Source organism: Colletotrichum fructicola, assembly GCF_000319635.2.
Source record: "Colletotrichum fructicola Nara gc5 chromosome Unknown KSG_Nara_v1_contig11, whole genome shotgun sequence".
In the NCBI taxonomy this organism is placed as follows: domain Eukaryota; kingdom Fungi; phylum Ascomycota; class Sordariomycetes; order Glomerellales; family Glomerellaceae; genus Colletotrichum; species Colletotrichum fructicola.
Window position 1 is genome coordinate 1,988,363 of NW_027094061.1, and position 25,480 is coordinate 2,013,842.

The 25,480-nt window shown below is 49.9% G+C and overlaps 8 protein-coding genes across 8 annotated transcripts; 5 read left to right on the forward strand and 3 right to left on the reverse strand.

Annotated features, from left to right (window-relative positions):
• Positions 1–295: 295 nt before the first annotated feature.
• Positions 296–1,113, forward strand: CGGC5_v017086 (uncharacterized protein; the record flags this gene model as incomplete). The annotated part of the gene is made up of 7 exons (XM_066153744.1): positions 296–472; positions 540–593; positions 659–682; positions 769–797; positions 856–864; positions 940–955; positions 1,040–1,060. 7 exons carry the CDS (start codon positions 296–298, stop codon positions 1,058–1,060), a joined length of 330 nt encoding a protein of 109 aa, XP_066006821.1.
• A 150-nt stretch (positions 1,114–1,263) lies between these two features.
• Positions 1,264–2,432, reverse strand: CGGC5_v017087 (uncharacterized protein; the record flags this gene model as incomplete). Its single annotated transcript, XM_032028077.1, has 4 exons — positions 1,264–1,516; positions 1,588–1,665; positions 1,728–2,224; positions 2,280–2,432. 4 exons carry the CDS (start codon positions 2,430–2,432, stop codon positions 1,264–1,266), a joined length of 981 nt encoding a protein of 326 aa, XP_031875610.1.
• Positions 2,433–6,367: 3,935 nt separating this feature from the next.
• Positions 6,368–7,122, forward strand: CGGC5_v017088 (uncharacterized protein; the record flags this gene model as incomplete). The annotated part of the gene is made up of 5 exons (XM_066153745.1): positions 6,368–6,498; positions 6,557–6,595; positions 6,692–6,719; positions 6,847–6,957; positions 7,015–7,122. The coding sequence occupies 5 exons, from the start codon at positions 6,368–6,370 to the stop codon at positions 7,120–7,122; spliced, it is 417 nt and encodes a 138-aa protein (XP_066006828.1).
• A 2,568-nt stretch (positions 7,123–9,690) lies between these two features.
• Positions 9,691–10,246, reverse strand: CGGC5_v017089 (uncharacterized protein; the record flags this gene model as incomplete). The annotated part of the gene is made up of 2 exons (XM_032028079.1): positions 9,691–10,174; positions 10,230–10,246. 2 exons carry the CDS (start codon positions 10,244–10,246, stop codon positions 9,691–9,693), a joined length of 501 nt encoding a protein of 166 aa, XP_031875608.1.
• A 977-nt stretch (positions 10,247–11,223) lies between these two features.
• Positions 11,224–11,810, forward strand: CGGC5_v017090 (uncharacterized protein; the record flags this gene model as incomplete). The annotated part of the gene is made up of 3 exons (XM_032028080.1): positions 11,224–11,483; positions 11,532–11,641; positions 11,701–11,810. 3 exons carry the CDS (start codon positions 11,224–11,226, stop codon positions 11,808–11,810), a joined length of 480 nt encoding a protein of 159 aa, XP_031875609.1.
• Positions 11,811–12,164: 354 nt separating this feature from the next.
• asl1-1 (Alkali-sensitive linkage protein 1) lies at positions 12,165–13,064 on the reverse strand (the record flags this gene model as incomplete). The annotated part of the gene is made up of 1 exon (XM_032028081.1): positions 12,165–13,064. The coding sequence occupies one exon, from the start codon at positions 13,062–13,064 to the stop codon at positions 12,165–12,167; it is 900 nt and encodes a 299-aa protein (XP_031875612.1).
• Positions 13,065–13,707: 643 nt separating this feature from the next.
• Positions 13,708–14,363, forward strand: CGGC5_v017092 (uncharacterized protein; the record flags this gene model as incomplete). Its single annotated transcript, XM_066153746.1, has 4 exons — positions 13,708–13,873; positions 13,936–14,009; positions 14,063–14,201; positions 14,244–14,353. 4 exons carry the CDS (start codon positions 13,708–13,710, stop codon positions 14,351–14,353), a joined length of 489 nt encoding a protein of 162 aa, XP_066006984.1.
• Positions 14,364–22,281: 7,918 nt separating this feature from the next.
• CGGC5_v017093 (uncharacterized protein) lies at positions 22,282–23,782 on the forward strand (the record flags this gene model as incomplete). Its single annotated transcript, XM_066153747.1, has 6 exons — positions 22,282–22,346; positions 22,414–22,624; positions 22,689–22,785; positions 22,987–23,571; positions 23,631–23,676; positions 23,728–23,782. The coding sequence occupies 6 exons, from the start codon at positions 22,282–22,284 to the stop codon at positions 23,780–23,782; spliced, it is 1,059 nt and encodes a 352-aa protein (XP_066006908.1).
• Between the last annotated feature and the right edge of the window lie 1,698 nt (positions 23,783–25,480).

Here is a 25,480-nt window from a genome sequence, read left to right on the forward strand (position 1 = left end):
AACCGCCAAGACTTATCGGAAGATATCTCATGCTGGGAATGTTCTTCAATTAAAATGGAGACCTCATCTGCAAGACTTGAGACCATGACCACAAGCACAACAGTTGACATCTCGGCAGCCGTTTCCTCGTCACGTATGGCCAATGGCGCTTACAGCGTTGTCCGTCTTCAGCAACAGCAGCACGACTCGAACGCCACCTGCTTGCTCGCCCCCTCTTAACCAATTCGCCACGCATGGGTTCGTGATAGCACCGTCCATGCCCAGGACATAACAAAGGAGCAAATTGTTGCCCACCATGTCGCACACGGAGGTTCTACACGAGAATAGTGGAGGCCGATCAGGGAACGGTCGGTGTTCCCGCAAGGCCGAGTACCCAAGCGGCGCAGTTCTGTCAGACTCTCCAAAAAAAGACAGGGGACAGCATATAACACGAAACGAAGCCGCAACAGCTGCAGATATGGTGCCCATCTTTGTCAGTCAGTCAGATATGCGGTCACAGAGGCTCATGCGAAGATGAAGTACGGCTTACAACGTCGTAGACAAGCGACCGATGGACTCAAGCGGAAAAGACTAGTTTTGCTGCTTCAAATAAGGTCTTGGGTCCTTGATATTCCTATGCTAGCTTGTCACATCTAATGACGTCCTTCTTTGAGGACAGATCAATGAAAGCTTGGGGGAAAATGTAATGTGCAAATTCGCTCTCGTTCGGTCCGTCATACAAAGCTTTGATCGCAGCTGCGTCTTTCGAGTGGAGTCCAACTTTTACAGCTTTGCGCCTTGTCATCCCTACCTTACTTGTAAGGCCTTTTGACGATCTAGGCGACACTCTGGTGTGCGTCGACATGGCGATAACAGGTTCTTATGGTGAGTTTCTTTCGTCTGGAGTGTGTGCAGCTGATGTGCTTCAATCGTAGCTTGGTAATAAGCCTTTGCGGTCAGCCTCTTGCTGCTACTGGTAAGGAGTCAAGAGACCGCGTTTGCTTTTGTATTACAAAGGGTTCGCAGAGTGTGACATTAACATCATGTAACAAACGTACAGCTAGTGCTACTTCAGGAATAACAAACGTCCAAAGCAAGTCAAGGCATGTCACCACGAGACAGACATCAAACTAGGTGCGCTGCATGACCCTCCTTCAGTCAACGTGCCCAGGAACGCGAGGCCAGGTGAAGGTGGTCAAGAAATGGCTCAAAGCGTGTCATGAATAGCTGGCAATCTATCTCACGTGTCTAACCAGACTACTACATGATTCAACTTTTTGCTTCTCACCAGCCTGAGGCAGGTTGCCTTATTCCCGAATCTTTCAACTCAATGGGGACCTTAGACCTTGAAACGCAGATTTCGTGCTTCACGCGGATTCCGTCAGGCGGGATTGTCGACGCTCCTCGAGATGACCTGGTTCGAAGTCTTGACTTGGACTTCCAGACACAACTGCAGAACTTGAGAGGTCGAAGCGTGGCAATGCATCCAGCAACGATACCGATCGATGGTTCCACGAGAGACAAGAGCGCAACATTGCTAAAAAAAAAAAAAAACAGGCAAAGGTCAGTCAACCGCGTGGGGCATGGCTCTTTACAGGCACCACTTACACCGTCTGATACAGAAAATCGGCCGATATCTCCAAGACCTTCAGATAGGGTATCCGCACAATCATGATCATACCTGCTCTGCGATTTGTGGACGTTAGCACGATACAAACGTCGCAGCACTGGCGCGGACGGGGACATACATGGTACCGACACCGAAGAAGAAGACCAGTGGCATCTTCTTCGCCCGTGGCATCTGCAACTTCCATAACTTCGAGAGCGGGAGGATGCCGATAATCCAATCGCTGAAGGCAGCAACAACGCTGTGGACAATCGTTGCGTTGGGCACCAGGCTGGCCGGACGGCAGCTTCCCGAAGCACCCTCGAACTGAGCCCAATAGTACCTGGGCGGATTGCACTGAAAGACAATGATGAACAGGTACACAATAGAAGAAATCCACACCGTTACAATTGCCCCACGAAGTATGATCCTTGGCATGCCATGAGTGAACACGCGCAGCATGAACAGGCATATAGATGTGCGGACTAAAGCGGAAATGAAGGCGAAGAGGATCTCGCACGTGTACCAAATCTGTAAGGCAACGACAATGCTGTCCGAGTCCAGGTCAGAGGTGTGTCTTCCTATGCCGCCCTTGATAATGCCGACGAGTGCCGCCGCAGCGTAGGCGGAGTAGAGTAACTATAGGGATTTCGGTCAATGATATCTGGACTGCCGCTCAGTGGCTGACACTTACGGTTGACAGATACATGACGCCGTCGTCAACCGTGTGATCACGGGTGATGGCAAGCTTGACATAAGCTCGCAGGCCAGTCGCTACCCAGGCTGCCACCAGGAAGACGGACTGGATCGCCATAAGCTCGGGACCTCGATTTTGCGCCGCAGACATGGCTTTTCTGTAGCTGGCCAAGTCGTAGTGAGATGAAATATCGAACAGAGGATAGAGTGATGGGCGTTTTGAAGGAGTAACGTAGCGGAAGGAGAGATTGGGCCAAGACCCACAAGTATGTTTGTAACCGTCTTACGACGTCGATTTACGATGGCTCTCTAGACAAGGACATCGCCAAACGGTTCCAGATAACTTCCGTATCAGTACACATCTGTCAGCCTTAAAGCTATAACAAAGTGCATGAAACAATACAATATCCAACGTCAACACTCTCAGTCTGATTCTTATCACCTTAGCAGATGGAAACGTTACAGGTGGCCATCGTACTGCTAACACAAAAACGTCTCTGTGATTGGCCACCGCGTTGAACGCATGAATCGTCGCGTCAGCTGCCAACCTGAGAAATTGATGATCAATGGACAGCCTTCCTTCTTTTTTGTGTTCCCTGCTGAGCCCACATGACTAGGTTTTGAGTGCACCTGTCTTAACAATAACAGTTATGCTGACAACGCTGAACCATGACGCCATCTGACTCATTCATTCTCTTTATATGCTAGTGTTATGAGTAGAAAGAGGTACTGTAACGTGAACAACAATAAAAAAGCATGTCATGACTTTCTGATAGCAGGATATGTTTGTGAATGGCCAGATACAACCATTTTAGCATTGATATCTGCTGTGATATGATGCCGCTTCACTTCCTGCCCAACCACTGGTACTTCTAGTCAGACCTCCGGACGATTCGAGCCAAGCGACATGAACCAGTATCAAAGCCATAGCGTCGGTTGGATTGGTGGAGAACACGGAGAAATGGGGGTCTCTCATCTAGCCTGGCGGGTCAAAGAGCTTCTTGACCTGTTCGAATCCCAGCAAGAAATTATTACGAACCAGGAAAATTATCTCACAGCTCTAGAAAAGCGCCTCGCGATATACGACGACCGCGTTCAAGCGTGGAAAAGCCATGCAGGGACCTTCGCGCCGACCACAACCAACGAGTAAAGCAGCCTATGCAGTTTGATGAGGCAATGGGATATTCACGTAGCAGGCGTGAGCGATTTCGATTGTAATCGGCGATCCTGTATCCACGAACATTGCGATACTGGAGAACAAATAGACACAACATACAATGCAGTGATATGTACATGCACATACCCAAGTGCTGTTTTACTGTGAGAGAGGGGGCTATGGGATCGTCAACAGTGACCGCAACGCTAGTCTACGCCATTCCGACGTGAAAAGTGAAGCATATTTGAGCACAGATTCGAAGAAGGTCGACCGCCAGAACACCACGGCATGTTTTCGTCGCGAGTGAGTATCAAGCTTTGGGGCCTGGGTTAAAAGCTTAAAGGCCGACAGCCAACAGGTATTACAACGCACTTCTTAGTCTACCCCATTCTAGCACCACCGTGAGCTACTTCTGATACGTATCTATGGCTTAATAAACCACCCTCTGATCGAAATCTCTTATGAAAAGCGAGAACGGCGGATCCTTCTGCGACACAACCCATTTAGGCAACACCTCGCCCGTCGGCCGCTCGAATAAGTATACTAAGAAATGTCTGCCATAGGGCATTGCCGACATGGGTTCTGCAATCTTGCTCCAATATTCAGCCTCTGAAGCAATATGTGGTCCAATTAAGCTGACGCAAATACGTCTTAAGTGGTCTAGCACCCCGAGACTTTGCCAGACATGGGCCCAGTCATTGATTTGTCGCGTCTGAACAGGGTCGAGCCAGCCAGAGCTCAACAGCGGCATGGCAGAGCGCAAAGTTGGCTCGAAGACAAACCAAGCAATGTCGATCGAGGACAGGAGCTTGAGACTGGATGGGGGTGTAACGTCCAGGAATCGGCGCAGCGTCTTGATATCGTGGAAGCAGAAAGTCAATGTCCCCAAAAGCAGTGGCAAAAACTCCGAACAACTGATACATTCATTAGTACATAGCGGGAGGTGTCACGGTCTATGGACCGGTGTTCGGCCTTCGGCAAGACCCTCAGCCACGACTCATTGGACCCACCAAAATCCAATGGCGCATTTGCTAGAAGGTTCTAGGAATATCGACAAGGTCAATGGCAAGGTTATAAGAATGCCCAGGAAATAGGGAGGATACGGTTCTGTTTCCTGTTCTTCAAGAAGATTTATTGTACTCGTAGTAGTAGGCTAGACCAATGGCATCGACCTTGTCCTAGACCCTTACAGGAGGGCGCTCATTACGTATGCCTCAGTCGGGAGACGACGTACATGGCCTTCGACGTTGTCATCAAAGATAAGAAGCACATCCGGCTCACTGGGCTTGCGGGCGATAAGCATGCCGCGTGGCGTGAATGGACAGGCTTCCGCATCGCATACGAGCGGTAGTGCACAGGCGATAGTTGCCAGAAGTGGTCGCAAGACTTCAGTTGTTGGAGGTGACAGGCACGGCTGTAGAGTCCAGCAGCACCGCTGACGATGTGAATAGCGGACGTAGGAAGAAGATGATGATATATCATAAGGCGAATCTCGGCGGGCAGATGCATGAGGAAGAAGTGACCAGTGGACGCCATGGCGAGGACGACCGGCCAAGGCGAGGCGTCGGTAGAAGATGAGACGATAATTTTGATGCGTTACTGCGCGTGCAACAACGACTATATCATTCTTCTTGTGCTTGAAGGCATGGCCACTGAGACTTCATGGGCCTTGCTTCTGAGAAGGTTACTAGCAACAAACGTGCTAACAAGAAGATCCATCTAGGACTTATGTTACTATGGAGTGATTCTAAACCCACTAGCTATAATGCTCAGGTAGATAATAATTTCCCCAACGATAGTAACACGGCAATAACAGCCCAGGGAGCGTTTGTCACACCACCCATGACTGTGCCGCAATAACATCAAACCTTCATCCTTAAACTGTGCTGCACCTTGTATTGCTAATAGACGCCTAATTGTATCACTCCGTCCGCTGATGAATGATAGGTTCTTGCCCACTAGCTTCCACTGGTGCTCATAGCTTCACAGCGGTCCAGAAAGATACTACAGTATGCACATCTCAAGTGCCGACTCTTTCCTGGTTTGCCGATTAGAATTTGGGAGTGCATCTAGTTCAGAAAGACCTTTTGTAAGTTATATAGATTGACTGCACCACCTGCTTAGAGGAAGTCTTCTTTTGTATCAGACATTAGTCACAGCTTATAGCAATGTGTGAAAGCTTCCCTAACCGATATCACTCAACGCGACAGCCTCTTAAACTTAGTGGAGTAAAGCCATTCATATCAGTAGTGCCAATCACAAGGCCATGGTTTTTAGTTCCGCCGATGTGTCATGCTCCCCACCTGAGCGTCTCATTTTATGAGGTAATCATGTCGAGTGTACAGAATCAAAGGATAGCTCAAATTTATTCAAATTGTATTTAATGGAATGCACGTAGCATTCGAGTGTTACGAGCGGGTCAGGGCAACCAACTGTGGCACAAAGCAAAAGCTTCGATAATGACAAATCCGTTGTCATTGTCCCCTGTTCTGTATTACATAGTTACAACCCTACAGGGACCAACTACAGCGGTCGTAACAGTTAGCGTCAGAGGCATCGGGGTCGAAGCTTTGGCTTTGTGCCCAGCAGTGTGCCACGATCTGCTTGTAGCTATCACGGGGTTCACTGTGCAAAAAACATGTTGGCTTTTCTACGAGAGCCACTCGAACACGCAGTAAAGCGACACGCGCGGTAGGCGTAACGCTCTCGCCCACAATTGGACCAAGATTCGTATGGCTTCTATCAGCGGCAACTAGTCTTACGGTCTACTTGCAATCCATGCCCCGTGAAGTGCGTTCAATCGAGTGATGGCTAAGCATGGCTCTGTTCTCTCAGAAGCGTTCCACGTTCTTTCCAATCTGGGACACTTCAACAAACGTTCGCGAAGCATATTCTGAAGCGGCAGAAGACGCCTATCCGTGTCGGCGAATATGTCCGCTAACTCTCTCATGCCAGGCTCAGCAGCGCCTGGTGCTGACGTATCCCAATCATTCTGCTCTCCGTCGTCAGCTTCATCACAGACAACGCTTGGCCAGCGGAGGCATCCTCGAGATTCTAGAAAGTCGGCGCACTCCAGAACCCGCAAAACGAATGTCGTTTCATTGCTAAAGGGGAAACAGCGATGAAGCTTCGTTAACAGGAACTCGATCGGCGTGCAGGTCCTCTCCCATGACCACACCCTGTGAACATGGACGCCGTGATCTATCAAGAAATCCACTTTGGACTTGAATAAAGTCGGCACCTCTTCGCTCAAGGCATTTGACCAAGTCTGCCCTACGATTTGTGAGTTGGCCTCCAGGTTGATACTGGCTCCCACTTGAAGGAGATACTTCATCACCTCGGTAGCGTGGGCGTCTGCGGAAGCTGCTTCTATCAAAGCATAATCGATTTCTCTCTGATACTCAGCCAGTATCGCTTCGAAAGCGTTAGACCCAGAATTCGCGATAAGATTTTCTTGAAGACGTCGCAAGACTTTTGCCATTACCAATTTCTTCCACTCCCAAAATTCGGCCTCTGTTGGGTATGTGCAGTCAGTATTGTACCAGAGAAGCATATGGTAACGACGCTGTGCCCCTAGCGCGAGGGAGCCAAGGGACGAAGAACAGTGCTGAGAAAGCCAGATAGCGGTGTCGCGACAGGAAGAGCGCCTGCGGCAATCGCCGCTGTACACGACATCTGCTCCTGAATCGAGCAAAGCGTTAGCCGCTCTGAAGCTACCGATGCGTATAGCTTCGTGAAGAGAGATATTTATCTCAGGACATAGGCGAGCTGGTGGACCTTGAACCTGATACCCGACCGCTCGATGTATGATGTCGGGTCGATCGTTTTGTACGGCCCATGTTAGGACTGTTCGACCACGGAATGCTTTGCGGTATAGAATTGGATTAGCAACTTGATGCAGGTGCCAGGACGTGATGGCTAGCCGGCTGATCGAAGAGAGATCTCGAATTGAATGCACTATCTGAATCAACACCTCATTGGGAATCTGATGAAGAGCACGCATGCTTCTTAGATTGAGGCTAAGCTAGGCTGGATCTGTTCATTATAATACCATGCCAGCCCCGTCTGTCTCTGTCCTGCTAGTCCAAGACCCTGGTGTTCGTCGTTCTGCTGGCAACACTTGTGAGTAGCTGCACCTGGCTTTCGTTGTTGCTTGGGCTGACCAAGTCCAACGGGTTGAGAGCAGCTGTCAGTATGTGTCATGTGATCGGTTGCGCGTCAGAGGCGTCAAATGATTGACAAATCGATCTTCCTGCTGACGATCATTCCATCCTGCCGCCGAATTCGTGACTGAACGTATTCGTCAACAATCAACGAGATCTGCTCTGTGACGAGAGGTAAACGCGCTTGGTTTGGTAGTACCCTGGCGGATATCAACACATTATTAGTCTCACGGGTGCGCAGTGTGCTCTGTTTGTCACCGTTTGCAGTGTCATACCACTACTGTCTGACATGAGCAGATGAGGAATGAACATACCAAGAACCTGTCGCGCGACATAAGGCGCACGAAAGCCGCGAAATTCAGAGATTCGAATTCTGGCAGTATATCACTTGTGGCATAGATCGCATCGCTCCCATTGTATCACCGTCACGCATCTTAGCTCCCTCGTCCTCAATTCACTCCTGTGACCCATCCCGTCACAGCGTCCATTCCCGTTGTTGTTTACATCATGCACAATGTGCCAACAGAGATTCTCTCGCTCGTTCTTAACTACCTAGATCTGACAGACCTGAGCAGGACAGCCAGGTGCTGTAAGCGTCTCCATCAGCTCGCGAATGAAAAGCTCTATGAAACCTTACGACTCCAGATCAAGATGCACGGTCCTGATGACCAGACAGCCAAGGTCCTTGGCACATTGCTGCAGAACCCGCGCCTGCGGGAGCCCCTTCGCCATATCGATGTTCAATTTGACGAAGACTCCCTGTGGACCCAGAGCCATTCGCGACTTCTGGCCATTTCCCTGATGCAGATACTGAAACCGGATCGAGGAGTGCACGAGGGCAGGAAAGGTATTGGCGACATTACATTTAGCGCTCAGAGCAAAAGAATGTGGCGACTGACAGTTTTCAAGAGTCTAGAATCGCGCCAGGTATCCGATCATACAGATGGACGACAGGCTACTCCTTTACGGGCTTGGTGTTTCCAGACTTGGAAAATATTGACTGCAGATCCATCGGCCCACACAACCTTGAATGGCTGCGGTGGCACCTTACCTACTGCAAAAGGCTGGCTCAGGGGCGGTTATCTCTTCGAAGACTGACAGAACTCACCGCAGGAGCTGCGGGTAATCTTCTGAATGGCACTGCTCTCCATCATCTAAGACACCTCAGTCTGTCATACATCAACGTGGCTGCACTCCAGCCATCGCGTATCTCGCGTCTTGAGTCGCTTGAGCTGTATGGTTGCGCTGGGGTAGAGGAGTTCTTAGATCGACTGGCAAACGAGGTCCCATCATCTCTGAGGGTTGTGCGTATAACGGCTCATTCCAAGTCTGGTCGGTCTCGGGCATATACCGCATGGCTGCGGAGCGCCCAGAACGTCGAGAACATTACCCTCTGCATCGGCGGATTGGCTCGCGTGATTCCACTCGACGACATTGGTGCGCACGGTTCCACGCTTCGCACCTTGATCCTTGATGCCCGGCGAAATCTGTGGGACCCAGCATCCGTCTGCGCTTACAGCCCGGATGATCTGCGCAGGGTTGTCAACATGTGTTGTCGTTTGCGCATTCTTGGCATGCCAATAGACCTACGAGACTACCAGCGTCAACGCTACACGAGATCGCCACAGCTGGTGAGAAGCCCCCGATGAGTATGTTGGATGCCGACTGACGAGAAAGTAGAAGCGAATCATTCCTCGGTGTAAACTTGAAATTTTGCATCTCCGGGGACATCGAAACTCGGCGCAGAGAAGTCAGGTTGACGCAAAGCATCTTGCGCGTCGATTCCTACTGACCCAGCGCGACATGAGAGTAGTGGTCGGTCATGGAAAGAGGCTGCGAGGCTTCAGAGCGGCTGACGGCAAGATGACGAAGGCTGTTGCGGTCTCCTCTGCCGAGCGATTCCGCTTGTGTGCAGACTGAGAGCTGATCTGTGTTGCGGTGTGTTAAAGAAAGTGGCGGCGAAACGGCGCATAGGAAAGGAAGCAAACGTGGACGATTTCGCAGCAAGGGAGGAAGGTGTAATTTTCAAGGCTGTGATGTGTTAGTTTGTGCCCTATATCCGCCTTCCTACTCCTTGCGTCCCCTTCATGCTAGTCCGCTTTCCACATCACCCTCTCATAGAAGTTGCGCATCCTCATGCACAATGTTGTCTCCTGTTGACAGGTAAGAGCCTGGCTTCGCGGTGTTCTGTAAAGGACCACGTTCAGGTTTGTCTGCTCAGCCGCCTTCGCAACGCAACGGAGGATGGTTTCTGAGTACGAGGAGTCCAATTCCCAGTGCGGCGCCAGCAGGCTTATGCGGATGCGAATTAAGCCCTCCATTTCACTAATGACGTCCCACACACTGACCCATTGCTGTAGTTGCTCGGCCCGGAATGACGGGAAGAGTCGGCGGGTCAGAAAAGGGTGCCAGATTGGCCGCATGATTGGGCCGGTTACAAACCATGCTATGTCGACGGAGGTCATAAGTCCTAGCTGCCATGCGGGCGTGACACGTAGAAACGCATGAAGGGAGCCAAGGTCGTCGAATGAATATACCGGTGTTCGCAGTAGCAGTGGCACGAATTCCCAATAACTAAAATTCCTTAGCCTAGGCTTTTCTTGTTGCCTACGGGCAAGTTATAACGCACATTATTTTGGAAGTCATGAGAATCGAAAGAAACCGGACCTTCTGCGATCGGCCACGCCCTGCAAGGCAGATGGCGTGTTTGGAATGGACAGGTGTTCGGACGGGGCACGCTCGAGCCGGCGCCTGTGAGAGGTGCCAGAAGTCATCATTTGAGACCAGCCGCGTCTGGAGGCAGGCAGTGCTGTACAAGCTTCGACCATCGCTTACTATATGGAGGGAAGAAGCTGGTAGAAGATGACTATAAATTCCTAGGCGAATCTCTGGCGGTAACTGTAGCAAGCGGCAAAGCTCAAATGATGTCATCTTAGGTATTGCATCTGACAGTCACACACTACATCGGGTGGCTACGTCTCTTTTTAACAGTCGGCCACACAAGGGAAGCAGTTGGTCCTGCATCTGTGGTGGCAGGGTCTGAAGGACTAGGTACGTCCCACATGACACCCGTCATGATTGACGTCTAACTTATTAGAGAGGCTCATCAATCCACGTTAGCATTACAACCCCTACTGACACGATTTAATTCTGCTTTATAACTGTACGAGATGTTCCCTACCAAGTTACGCAACAAGTAAGTCACTGAGCTGGGCTCTAGAAGCAGCCTCTGGTTGTCATAAGGTTATTCTGCGATCACGTCAAACCCAGAGTGAGTGACATCACCCGTGTACCCTGTTTCCTAACTTATCTGCCAGTCTAACATGTGTAACAGTTCGAATGACTGCGTGTCCAGACCCTATTACAAACTTTAACAGCTGTCCGGCCCATTAAACAACGTCAAGCTGTTCGCTTAAAAGTGTCAGTCACCCACTGCTTAATAAACAGCCAAGCCCTGTACAATGTAACGGACCCTGGAGCTTTCTTCTTTTGATCGTGCTGAGCTATGCTACACTCATGACACCGCGCGGTTGGAACATGCGGCGGGTGCCTCAATAGTTATTTAACGCACCCCAAGTCGTGAACAACAGCTCAATAACCACTTGCTATCGGCAACCTTCACAATGCTTTCCAAACATCTCGCAGTAACCTTCTGCGCCATTGTTGTGGGACAGGCGCACAATCTGGAGAAAAAGACAGGCCCTGGTGCGCCAGACAGCAACTGGAAAGCGGCGGATTTTATCAAGACATGTCAGAGCTGGGCCTTCGTAGATAACGAGATCAACGCTCAGTGTAACGATACCACGCAGCGACCTGTGTGGTCCCGGCTGCAGCTGGGCCACTGTCTCGTTAACGACGGTGGTTCTCTTAAGGCCAGAAACGGGTACGCCAAAGGAACGATAAATTTAGCCCTGCTAACGGATCTTGACAGCGGAAACTTCCAAGGCTCTTGTTCGGAGTGTGCTATACGAGAAAGCACCTTGACATGCGAGTGCAAGCCTGAACCCAATAGCGTGGGGCAGCCAGCCCCGATTGACTTAAGTATGTGTTCTTATTGAGCCGAGTGTTCGCTTTGCTGATATGTATGATCGCTTGTTCAGACCAGGTACTAGGCAACTTCGCTGGTCGGCTGTGTTGCGGTGAAAACAACTTCGAATGTGGAGACGGTCGGCTTTACAACGACACAGACGCCAAACAAGCTCGACTTTAGCGTGAGATATGTTCTGGGGTAAAATGTTATCATTTCCATAGGCAGTCGCGCAGACTGAGGTTTAGGCAATTGGAATAGAATCTTGGAGTGTCGGGCTATGCGCCCAAGATCTATCTTCGTTTTTGCATAAGTCAAATCGTGTTTGTGTTAGGTGCCTTTGTTCTGAGCGCTCTTAGCAACCCACGAGCTACTTAGGGTAAAGCGTCAACGAAAGAGCCGACTGTATTAAATCCTGTCCACCCAGAAGACGGATTTTTGCGCTACCATAAATGAGATGTCGTCCTTTGGGTGCCATACTATGGCGGCTTCACAGCAAACAAAGTTGGAAAACCTATCCGAGTTTCTCAATTTAAACTAAACCGCTATATACGCCTGACCGGATGACGAAAGGCCCGACCCAGTTACAAGCCGACCTTCTCGTACCATAAAATAGGAATATCTCTCAACGTACTCCAGGTCGTCGAGTCGCGGTACAGCCTCCGTGATAAATGCCGCGTGCTGGTTCTCATCGTCGCTGTTGACGGCAAACTCGGTCACCCATACGGGCTTCCCCCGACATGCCCCGTGTACCAGCTCGACGTGCTTCAATAGCTCGGCTACTGACGTACCGTACCAGTGAGCAACGCAGAAGTCGTACGCGCAGCCCAAGCTGTCGCAGGCTGAGACCCAACCGCTCAACCATTCCAAACCTTGATCGGCAGCAGCGCTGTTGCTGATGGCGGGCGAGCCGATCTTGACCCTGCCAGTGTACGGATTGAGCCACTTGACGTACGCGACGGCGGCGGACGCGGCATCGAGATTGCATTGGTCAGGCCTGTCACATTCGTTGAAGCCGAGGATGTGTGTTGATCCGCCTGATATCATGGCTTCGACGTTGGCGGCCCAACGGACGGTATGCTCACTGGCCGGGCTCCACAACATCGGGACGAACTCGAGGGTAGGTCTCAGAAGACCGTAATCGGTGGAGTCCCAGTTATAAGCCCACGCACACGCAGCACAGGTCAATTTGTCCACCAAAACGTCGATAAGAGCGGCATCGTTGTAGGCAAAGCCGCGCTTAGATGGCCAGAGCTTCGTTGAGAATGGAGAGGTTGCAAGGGGGCCCGTCGCTATGGCAGAAGCAGCGGCACTAGGTTCAACTGTGGGTAGAGCTGTCAAGACCTCAAGCGATCCGGTGAAGGCACACTGACTACTCGTCCAGCTTTGTCCGCGGAGGGCAGAGGCACAAGGGAGAAAGAGAAGTGACAATTTCATGACGCAGGTGGTTGTCGTTGTATCAGATTGAGTCATTTGTACTGCTGTCTCAGGATAAGATTCGATGGTGAAGGCGAATTCACATACCTGGATTCATCCCCGGATGTCACGGTTAAATATTCAGATCATTAACAATGACTTAGCGGGGAATGTTGTCGATGTAAGCATTGCCCATGTATTGCTGGATTAGACCTGTTGAGTTAGTGACAGCCAGGCAGGCAACAGTTATAAGTGGAGCTGGTCAAAAGTGGGGTTTTCGTCGCACGTTACATTAGTTACGACCTGCAGACCGGTAACCAAACCCCCTCCCCCCATGCGAACTAAGTGGCACAATGAACTGTACTTCTGCTCTACATACAAAAGCACTCATTAGAACCGCCAGGAAAACGTCAAAACGTGAACGATGCGAAAGTCTCAAACCCAGCGGCTTCAAGTCGCATACTTCTGCGACGAAACATAATAGAATTTTGTTGTTAGCATCTTCCTTTCGTAGCCCCATGAATATCTCCTGCCGCTTCGAGAATCACTGAACTGGGAACGCATTGCAACGCTGGAAGCAACCTCGGCCATCAAACAACCCACCAAGGTTCAAAAAGCCCAAGCATATGGCTATTCAGAAGCATAACCAGTCGACGCGCGAAGGATGGACGAAGCGTCTAAGGCCCAGAAGCCTGTGTCACGATGGAAGCCTCACGTCACATATGTCAAGACTGCCGGAGCTGTGCATCGTGCGGCAACGAGCATACATCCAGCTCCGTACGCGAAGTACGTCACGTTCGATCCATTCGGGCCTGACGACAAAGACGCGAGTCGGTCTTGACTCGGACTCTCCAGCCGCACTGGACGCAGCGAGCGTCAAAGCATCACACAGCTCTGGGAGTGAGGACTCTGAGTGTATTGAACACATCGACCCGCTCCATATCTTCCCGCGTCATAGTTGTCAATGTACGACATCAGAAACTTCCAGCTGGAATCCATCTCATGCGGAAAAAGATCAGTCTTCAGACGACGATGGCCACAGCAATACCAAAGAACCGGTTCAGTCTTCACAATCAATCTTCTATACCAAATCAGATGGGCACGAGATAGATAGCGAGTCACCTAAAGCTAGTCTTGTTCGTCACCGGAAGACCGTGCGTGAGTTGCTTCAGCGACCATCAGACGTCGTTAACGATCTAGAAAACACGACGGCATGGAGTCCCGTGTTTGAGATTATCACGGATTTGGATAAAGCGGAAGAGTCTTCAGGTGATGTGCAATGGCCATTGGACGATGCTTGGCGCTATTGAGGTCTCCTAGACGGAGGCAGTCGTTGCATACTAGCCAGGTCTACGCTACAAATGTCGTCGTGAGCTTGCGAAAGCACCGGTGCTGAGTAGTCACTGCTACACTACGCAGCTTGGGATACAAGCAAATAAAGGAACGATGCCATTTCAACAGTAACGGAACAGATACTGAGAAAAAAAGAATATAATGGTCTCCAGAGAGTACTATGTGCAGCCTCTGGGTGTTCCAACCATTATCTAACTGCAACCATAAGAATAGCCTCCGAGACCACTGAATTGAGCCGATAGCCCTAACACCATTAATCAGCCGACGCGCGTTGGACAACTCTGGCACAAGTCTCTTCACTCTACTGGGGACCTCAGACCTTGAAACGCAGATTTCGCGCTTCACGCGGATTCCGTCTGGCGAGATTGTCGACGCTCCTCGAGATGACCTGGTTCGAAGTCTTGACTTGGACTTCCAGACACAACTGCAGAACTTGAGAGGTCGAAGCGTGGCAATACATCAAGCAACGATACCGATCGACGGTTCCACGAGAGACAAGAGCGCGACAAGAAAGCTCTTGTATAGTGAATTCAAGTCAGGCCAAGCGTCGATCATAGAATCGTTAAGGCGTTGATGCCATTACTGCCTTTCTTTGATTAAATGTGTCATCGCAAAGTCGTAACTACATAGCCTGTCCAAGCTCACCTGCTATGACGGCTGTAGTGGAACCCTAATTCCCCAAATCTCAAGCCTGTCAGCTAGAATCCGCCGCTATAGGCCTCGCATTGGAGCGCAGCGCTGTTCGCACGCGGCTACGGAGTACAGACAGGCTAGACGGCAGAGATTCGCGGGTGGCAGAGAAAGACCTAGATCCACCACTAGTATGTTCGATCCGTGCCGCGATAATCCCTCTAATGAACGGTATATCATCAAACGTTGGTGGGGGAACAGCACGCATTAGCAGATGCCTCTTCCAAACCCCGGTCGTTTTCTGGCAGAAACGCGCATTTTGCGTGAAAACCCAGCATTGCGTACATATTTCACGTCATAACAGGCCCACATACCGTCGCCTAAGTGACTATGCTAGCTTGATCACTGCGATAGATGGAAAACTTCGCTGCATCGAGTGTTCTTCTTGAATAGATCCCCAGCAGTGCCCAGCACACGTGAGGGGTAAGATAAACCCCAGCTGAGAACCTCAAAAGAGAGAGGGCCTTGCAGAGACAAGCCGAATTTTCTACTCAAAGCAGCCAAATGTTCCAGCCGGACAAGGATGAACATCTATCTGATGAGCCGGGGTTCCATTTAGGGATTTATCTTACCCCTATCATGGCGAAGCTCCCGAGAACAACAACAATAACAACAAGCATTAACACCGCAAAGCTCTCTATCATCGCAATGGCCAATCTGAAAACGTCTCACATTCATCCCTATTATTTATCCTTCTCTCCTGGATAACCCCCTTTGCTATTTCCTACCACAATTGCTCCTAACCTTCTCCACGACAACCCAGACCTATCTATAGCCCTATAGAGCTAAGACCAAGTGAGAATATAACAGTCTGGTCTATTTTAGTATGTTTAGACCATTGAAAATGGGTTATGGTTATGAATTGCACATCAGGATGCGTGGATTCTGTCAGTCTGCTGATGAAACTTAAAAGCTGAGGGATGACACGTATAACAATATCGTAGGGTCATAGGTAAGGCTTTATTAAGTAGATTAGAGTCTTCAAGGGTTATAGTGATCAGTCACAAGGCTGATTCAGATGACTAGAAATATCCAAGGGATAAATACAAATTGCATTGCTGAATGCTGAAGAGCTATAGAAGTCTGGACTTAGTCGTCACATTAGTTATGACACAAAAGTGTACTAACGTGGTTCACCACTCCGCGGGCCACCCCACTCCGCGGGCCACTTTTCACCAAAACCATGACATCGACTTTGCGACTGCATTTTCCACGCAACGATCATGCCGGTGCACGTTCTCGAGTCCCGAATCATTCTTGCGATGGAGGCGAAGCGAACGAACCCTCAATTGAGTATCAGACGCCTTGCCTCGCAGTTTGACGTGCCTCGATCGACACTGCAGTACAGAATGACAGGTCGGACTACTAGAAGCGACAAGACCAACGGATCACCAACTTTGACATTAGACGAAGAGGAAGCCATTGTCCAGTACATACTTGATCTGGATTCCAGAGGATTCTCGCCCCGGAGATGCGATGTGGAAGATATGGCCAATCTTCTAACCGCGAAGCGCAACTCGCGACGCGTCGGGAACAATTGGACAGATCGGTTTATTAAACGACGATCAGAGCTCCAGACGCGTTTTACTCGCGTCTATGATTATCAAAGGGCCTTACAAGAAGATCCAAACGTGTTGAACGCGTGGTTCCAACTAATTATCAACATGCGTGCCAAATACAGTATCCAAGACGGCGACTTTTATAACTTTGACGAAACTGGCTTTATGATGGGTATGATTCGCGCCCAAATGGTAGTTACACGATCAGAACGTGTTGGAAAAGCAAAGGCTATTCAGCCTGGCAATCGAGAATGGGCGACAGCGATTTGCAGCATCGCAGCAGATGGTTACGTGGTGCCGCCTTTTCTGTGTGTTGCAGGACGATTTCACCTTGCTGCTTCGTACTCTGGTGGCCACGTCCCGTCCAACTGGGTGGTCAAGACAACTCCAAATGGCTGGACCGACCATGATACTGGTCTCGAATGGCTTCAGCATTTCAATCGCTGTACAAAAACGCGTCAAAAGGGCCTATTTCGGATGTTGGTGCTTGATGGTCACGAAAGTCACATCAACGCCGAATTTGACGAATACTGCAAGGCAAACAACATTATTCCACTCTGTCTACCTGCTCATTCTTCACATCTTACCCAGCCACTCGATGTCGGAGTTTTTAGTCCGTTGAAAAAGGCATATGGTGCCGAGATTTCGTTTCTTGCGCGAGCCAACATTACACACATCACGAAGGATGATTTCTTTCCTGCTTTTAAATTGGCATACCAAGCTGTTTTCACGGAACAAAATGTCAAGGGTGGTTTCCGAGGGTCTGGTCTAGTTCCTCTTGATCCAGAAGCAGTGATTTCCAAGCTGGATATCAAGTTACGGACACCATCACCCCCAGAGACCCCCAATCAGCTACCTCGCCTTTGGACATCTCAAACACCAAGGACCGCCACTGAAGCCATAGAACAGTCCACTCTTATTAAGAATCGAATTGTTAGACATCATGGAAGCTCACCGACACCGATTTTAACCTCTGTTGATCAACTTGCAAAAGCAACAGTGGCTATTAATCACCAGTTGACACTTTTGACTGGAGAGGTTAAAGCACTTCGGGAGGCCAATGAGATACTTTCGAAACGTCGGAGAGCCAAAAGAACCCGATTACAGGATTCAGGACCTCTTACTGTACAAGAGGCTTCTCAGCTTTTGGTGGAAAAGGGTGTTGTTGAGGAGGAAGCCTGTGATAAAGGTCCGGAGGAGGGGTCATCAAAACGTCGCAGAAGGACTTTGCGGTTATGTAGTATCTGTCGCAAAAGTGGACATAATGCGAGAACCTGTCCGGAAGCAGAGGACATGTCTAATTCTTCAGAATCCGAGTTGACCGAGTAAATTTAAATGTGTTTTCATAGAGATACTGGGCCGACAGGATGAAGGGTGGTGAAAAGTGGCCCGCGGAGTGGTGAACCATGAATCGTGCAATCACTAAAGTATGAAACTAACCAGTTATATAGATATCTATTGGGTTCTTTCCCCTGTCCGTCAGCCCGGCTAGCAACCGGATAACTGCGTAGACCCGACTGATCGAAAGCTACGCACGATCAAGGTGTTTCAACATACATAACCAAAATCATCTCCGCTTCTTTCTCATCTCATACTACGATGCGACTTTCTATAATTGCTATGCTCATTATTGCCCGAAACAATTTAGTGGTAGGTGCCTGGCAGGGTTTCACCCCTCATGCTATGTACGCATCCTCCGTAGGGGTCCTTGGTTGTAAGATAAATTATAACCGCGTCGCACATTGGCCGACAGCGGTCGATTGGTGCACACGATATAAGTTATGATGCGTGGAACTACCTAGTGACAGGAATGTCTGCAGTGCAGGCTCCAGTCCAGGGAGGGCCAATATGGATGGAATACGAATATGTTCATCCAGAGAACTGTGTCGGATTGCTGTCTGAAGATGGACGACTGCCGCTCTCTGCCTCGAACAGCATGAACTTCCTGTCGTACTGTCGTTCACAGCCCGAGAGCTGGGTGGCCCCGGGACCGTAACTGCCCTATTTCATCCTACACGTCCCTAAGTCTAAGCCAGAGCAAGAATTGCGCGGATTTATTACCACCCAATTCTACTCTACTTAAATAGATGCTAACGCTATGTTATGTCACTACGTTTTATCCTATTAATTGGGTCTTATTTGCGGCGGCCTCGCCTCGTGCTAAGACTGTTTGCAGTTTCCTATCTGGATACCTATTAGACTATTTACGTTCCAATAAGATGAAGTCTACTACATCAACTGACAGATTTCAGGTCCGTCCCAGATCGATCACTCTAGGCTTGAATAATAGAGGTGAGTCACTCTTGGGGTCACTATGGAGAGTGCATGTCACAGTCTTTCCTGCTAGAGCGTATCGGTAGCAGAAGGACTAAGACTGCGTGAATAACAACGAGATCACTGCGAAGAATAACGATAAAAGGTCTGATTGTGTGTAATGAAGTTGTACTTCTCAGCACTCACTCAGATTACGCCTATCATCCTCCTTACCCCACCGTTCCAATAGTTCATCACTTAGTAGGAAAGCATATAAAGAAATTCCAAACGTCTTTAAGAGAGTTTAGAATCTAAGGAGGTAAGAGCACGCGTGGACGGAGAGAAAACCATAAGAGATATAAAACGCTTAATGCAAGGCGCCAGTAAGTACTCATGCGGCGATATTCCAGACCATTATAAATCCCATTTTGAGGACCAATTTGAAGAAACATAGGTATAATACTAGTAGATACTTACTGGCGTCTTGCAGCAGTCATGGGATACCCTGCTATTAGGTTTCCTAGCATAGTGACGTTGCACAGATGCACAGGCCACAACAGTCCCAATATCTCTTGTGGTCCGTGCATGAAGCAGCTTGGGGATCGCAACGGACGGGCCGATGCCCATGATGCGGGGGGCCAGGCCGGCAACGGTAGAGCCGGTTTAGTTTCATAATCCCTTTGACTCCAAAAAGAAAATGACGCTAAAAGTGTCCAGTTCGGGTCAAAGCAGCACTCAGACAACAACACGTTCAAGAGCCAAGAAACCCCAAGGCCACTACCAATTAAATCCTCACGTCGCGAACACAGTCCTGACGCCGCCTCAGGTATATAATATAAATACGGGCTTTCTTAAAGCATATCGTATGGTGCCGCTGAACTATCAGGAGCCCCCGCGCTGCTTGAATTCTGCGCATGGGGTGCAAGTAGCGGCCAAAGGCTCTCCACGTACTTGTCTAAGCAAATGTGCAATCTCAGCTGACTGCCGGTTTACCCGCGCTTCAAAATCCTCGTTCTGCTTCTCTAGCTCGCCGCATCGCCTTTTTAAAGCTTCATTTCGTTTTCTTAGTACAACATTATCGGCTAGGATCACAGTGTTTCTACTGGAACCATCGCGGGTTTCCAGGGCCGACGTAGACACCGCGTTAAAAGTAGATTCCCCCCATGTAGGTCATTGCAAGGCGGTTTCAGCCGAATCTGAGAAGGATCAACCCCCTTGCGCGTCTGCTCTGCTGGGGATAGTCAGCTAGACACGAAACCGGTAAACTGAGTCGGACTCACAGATATACTTTAAGAGAAGTTTTCGTAATTTAAGCCGCAGTTCTTTTCTTCGACGTTGAAGCCGGCATCTTTTCTCGATAGGAAGTGTTCAGGCTTAGTGGGTTCTTCAAGTGACTAGCGCCGAGAGAAAGTGTGTGCGAGGTTTGGGAAAAGGCATAGCAGAGAATCGAATGGTCCCCGCCGCAGTAAACACACACAAGCTTCGAAAAAGTGCCGTATTCAATTAAACTCGACGCTGGCCCAAATACTCCTTGCGTATAGGCACGTTTACAGAATTTATAGTGCACGCTCGAGTGCTTACGACGGTGGTTCGTGTGGCCTTACATCCCAGGACCGTGGAGTAGTGACCGAACTCCGCCTTTAGGATCAGCGCAGTAGGGCCTGCTGTTATTATCAGAACCCGGACGATTTTGTTAGCACAACAGTGGGTGTCACGCCGCGCTGACAAGTGTGTTATGGACGGACATGGAGTATTCTGTCGTTTTGAGCGGTCCTTTGTTACTCTACACCTTGTCTATTGTGAATGTTTGGGGAGTCAGTGGTCGAGAGCGGAGTTCGCGCCGGATTTGCAACAGTATAGTCAGTTAATAACTAACGTTTTGTTATAATCCTAGCCGCGTTAAGAAACGAGGGTAGCTGTTACTCCGCAGATTGCGTCTCAGATAACACTAAACTGATCATGTATATGCACACCATTCGATATGCTGGAGGCAAGCCGCATTCACCAGATAACCAGCGTATTTTGAACGTCTGCAATGAGGAACAAATGTTGTTGAAAGTTAGCTTGCTCCTCTCACATGCTGAAGCGGTACTCTAGGCCGTAAGGACGACGGAGTTAAGGGTTTAAAAAACGCCAACTTCAACATTGAATAGCTCAACAGAAAAACGTCGCAAGACAGTGCACTACATATCTTTCTATTGCTTAAAGTCTGAGCTATATAATAATGTTCATTTCATAATGATACGGTTAAAAATGATAATTTGGGAAAGACATCAACTATGTCATTTCGTGTGCAAAGAAATTGAGAAAAATATCAAAATGAAGCTGGCATTCTAGTGATGATAACGATGTCTTTTTTTATCTGAAAACGTAATGAATTGGCTGTAAAAGTAAGCTTTTCTTGGAAAGATTCCTGACTGAAAGTGTATCTTTTTTTGGCCTAGTGACTCCTTTTTTAACCCACTACGTGTAGTGGGCCGAATTTTCCCCTCGCACCCACGGGTTCGTGTTACGTGTGGAGTTACTGCTTGGAGTTGATTATGTAAGGTGGGAGCAGGTGGGGGCACCGTCGTAAAGATATCGACCAATCATACACCACTGTGAGAGCACCACGGCGGGTTATGATTGGCCTAGCAATTGTACATTGGATCCCTCTGTTGCCCCGCCAACTGTCAGGACCATCACCGCGTAACCCGTATGTTCACTGACCCAACCTACAACGTAATCCGCTCATAGATGCACGCCAAATTTGGCGTCTTCGCATTCGACACGTGTACCCCCTTTCTGCCGATTCTCGTTTAGCGAACCCCGCGGCTTGAGGCTACTAACGTATGCATCGGCATGTCGAATGGGCCGTGTCGCTGACTACGCTGTTAACACTGGTCTTCACCAACCGAATCAAGCGATCGTACAGAGGCTGTTAGGAAACGACGACACATGAAGATTCGGTGATCATGCCACCTAAGACAATCGACAAGTCCCACTGGAGATGCTCACAGTGCGGGCGTTCCGGGCCAGAGGTGATCGGCAAGCGGCGTATTCAAACAGGCAGTTGGCACGGTGAAAACCTTGCGCACGAAAGGCTCTGCCAGGGGCGAGACCCAGAAGATCGGCCTCTTGGACTCCCCCCCGTTTGTCCAGCATGCAGGAAGCGCCTAGCACGCGACGGCGAGCCAACTGCTGCTGTCTGGGAAGGACACTGGAAGACCTGCCAGCCTCGTTATCGCTTGAGTGATTCGTTCACCTTACGCCATATCAGAGCCATCTTCGAGAAGCATCAACTACCCACAACAAACATGAACGCCGACTTCGGCAATATACTAACACGGCAAGCGACCTTAGTAGACGATAGAGAACTATCGAAGCTGGCAAGATAGTGGGAGATGGATCCATTAGCCGCCATTACGGAGGCTAAAACATCCCTCGTCCAATACCGAACTGAATTCAGGTCAGTCTTCATCAACGCGGATCTTTCAGCTGTAAGGGTGGCTTTCTAATATTTTTACCACCGCCAGTTCGTTCTTCAACGGTGCAGTTCCCCTCACGTTTCATTCGCACGTGTCGGATGTGAGCCCGCAAGTCATCGGAAGCACTGTTCGAAGCTTGATCAAAACCTCACCAGTTCGCCTCAGCACCGGTTTTAATGGATTTCTCTCCGAAAAGCAAGTGTACACATGCGGAGTGGCCGTCCTGGCTGGCTCGTATGGCGCAGGCTGTGGGCCATTGGTAAGTCGAACTTGATCAGGCAAGGTCATATGACTTGATTGTGATCTAACACATCCATCCTCAGGCAAGTACTTCATGCGTTCCTTATCATCGACAGGTAGCATCTGGGCCTGAGCCTGAGATCCTGAGGTTGAAGGATATTGTTTCTGTGACGTCTGCCTGTAAGAGTCTTTCGATCTTGAAGGCGAAGGGAGTGATTGGGGTTGCGGTCGAAATGGTGTCATCATCAAACGGCAGGCCACTCAAGCCTGATGAGTGGGCCAACCTCGCAAATGCATGCCACTCTCTCGGGCTCTACTTGATCGTCGACGAAGCCCAGACCGCAATTCGCTGTGGTGCACCATTCGCTCATCAACTCCCAGACTACGCCGACCATGTACCATCATTCGTTATCTTCGGGAAAGGCCTCAGGACGAGCGGCCTCGCAACCTGCGTCAATGGTGTGACTGTATCACACCTGGGCTACAACCAGCTAAATCTCGGTCCGATGCTTGAACTTATTGATGCCAGGTACTCCGAGGTCATCAACTCGCATGTTCTCTTACAGTCCTGGTCTATTATTCGCAGGGCAGCTTCCGAAAACTGGCCCCAGCGGGCCGAAAGAATCGGCTCCAATCTCCGGCAAGTTTTAAAAGACGTTCAGCAGCGACTGGGTCACAAAAAGCACGTTCGAGGCTGTGCAGCTTTCATCTTTCTGAATCGAAACGAGGCGGCCGAGCTATGTACCGAGGCCGCCAGCGCGGGAAAGTCCACCATGCGATGGCTTCCATTTCTCGATGCAGGCCTGGAGGACTACCAGTCGGTTTCTTCACTGTTTGGAGCGTCCGCAGCCTCTCTGCGGGAAAATCTGATCAACATCCTCAGCGAGGAGCCAACGGCTTGTGTCAACTGCGGCGAATCACTCAAGGGACCTGAAGACAAGCAGTGGAAGCGGTGCAAGACATGCAGTAAGGCTTTCTGTCTATCATGCAAGGAGGAAGGGTGGGGAATGATTTCATTTCACGAGAGCGGACAATGTCTCGAACGAATGCAACCTTGCAATTCGAGCTGCTGTAAGGATGCCAGACGTTTGCCTAAAGTCCGAAGCTGATAGTATAGAACAGAATCGAGGGAGTGATCGGACGGCGGAGAGCGCTCCGATGTAATCTCGCCAGCTGAATGGTGGGAGTAGGGAAACGAAGCGTGGCAGAGGCACAAATGGATGAGTTCATTGATACTGCGGTCGTCTACCTGTAAGGTGGAAGCTCGACCTTGCTCGTCTGAAGATCCCCATATTCTTGAAGCTCTTGGGCAGGAGTAGCACTCTATGCCCGCTCGGGAGAAGGGGAGGCTGTGCAGATGACAAGGTGCTGTGGGACCTGCTGTCAGTTACGGAACAATGCAATGGCCTGCTGTCAAAGTACGGTGAAGCAGTAATGGGGCTTGCAGAATTCCCTACCCAACATATCTAGGCTTACTGACAATCTACAGATCCGATGCGCGGTATGCTGGGGCTATTGAGAACGGGAAAACACAGTCAAAGCCTCAGCCAAGGTGTTCCCACGCAGCGGCAACGGCATATGGATGAAGTTGACCGCGTACTGAAAGGCGCTATACGCACCGTGTTGCCCGTCTGCGGATAACACCAAACAAGACTCTGTACCAACCGCAAGGGTAGCCCTCGGTGCGGAAAAGCTCAAGTTTGCCCAACGCCTGTGGTTGGATAAGAATCTACATTATAAATTCAAAGTCTCGTTTGAACCTCGTCTGAACCTTATTCGGACTGGCCACATCAAGTAACGATACACCGATATAACTGAGGCAATCCATTGTCGTACGAAGACTGAGGGTGAACGACAACGACAAGCGTGTCGCAAATGCGCACGCAGACAGCGGAACACCGTCGCCAGACGAGGACGACCAGCGATGTTACGAAATCTCAGGGAACGAAACCCTGGGGCTTCCAATGGTCCTGAGAAACGGCCTTCTATACTATGTCGGAATCGATAGCAGGCATCAACTGATGATACCCAGCGCCATGATCAAGACGGTGATGAACATAGTCACAACTAGAAGCGCGTGTGGTCACCGGGCGTCTCATGCACTAGACGGCTTTCCTTTCCAGGGTCGGGTCAAGCATATCCGGAAGTACGTCAAATATTCTGCGGAATGTTCGGAAGACCCCATATATCGTCAAAAGCAGCATGGGGAGACCTCGAACAGTTGGAAGTACCTCGGAAACGGTACGCACAGGAGGGGCGGACTTTGATCGCCCCAGAAGATAATGCAATAAACATCAGGTACAATACGACACAGACACCGGTAAACATCGAAGCTGGTGATGAAGCGCACCTCAGACTTCACCCCGGAAAACCCTGCCGGAAATGATTGCGGCAGAGACGGCGTCGGGCATGAAGTTCCACCTCCTGCCATTTCTCCGTTAGGCCTAGATGTTGTTCCGTTGTTGTTTGCATCCCGGACCTATTCCTCGCAGTCCCTGGCCCATCTTCCGTCCACAGAAAGACGGCTCATAGGTACATCCTGCCCAGACGGACGTCTCGTCGGCCCAAGCGCATGCCAGCTTTCCATGGCTCCCTCTAACCCACGTCCGCGTCCATGCACTCCCACCTTGGTCCCCTACTAAGCCCGATGACCTCGGCTTCCGAACGAATGTTGATCTGGTGTCTGCGGACGATAAAGAATGGCCCTGGTTCCAGGCGAAGATGCGTTCTCGTCTCAAAACGCTGACGGAGAACATTGCAACCCTATGATGAGATGTGACAGTAGATGATTGGCCATCTTGTGAGGAGGGCAAGGCTTGTTTGTGGCTTCCAGCCCGCCGTATGAGTCTTCGGCGAAAATTCAAATCAAGCAGTG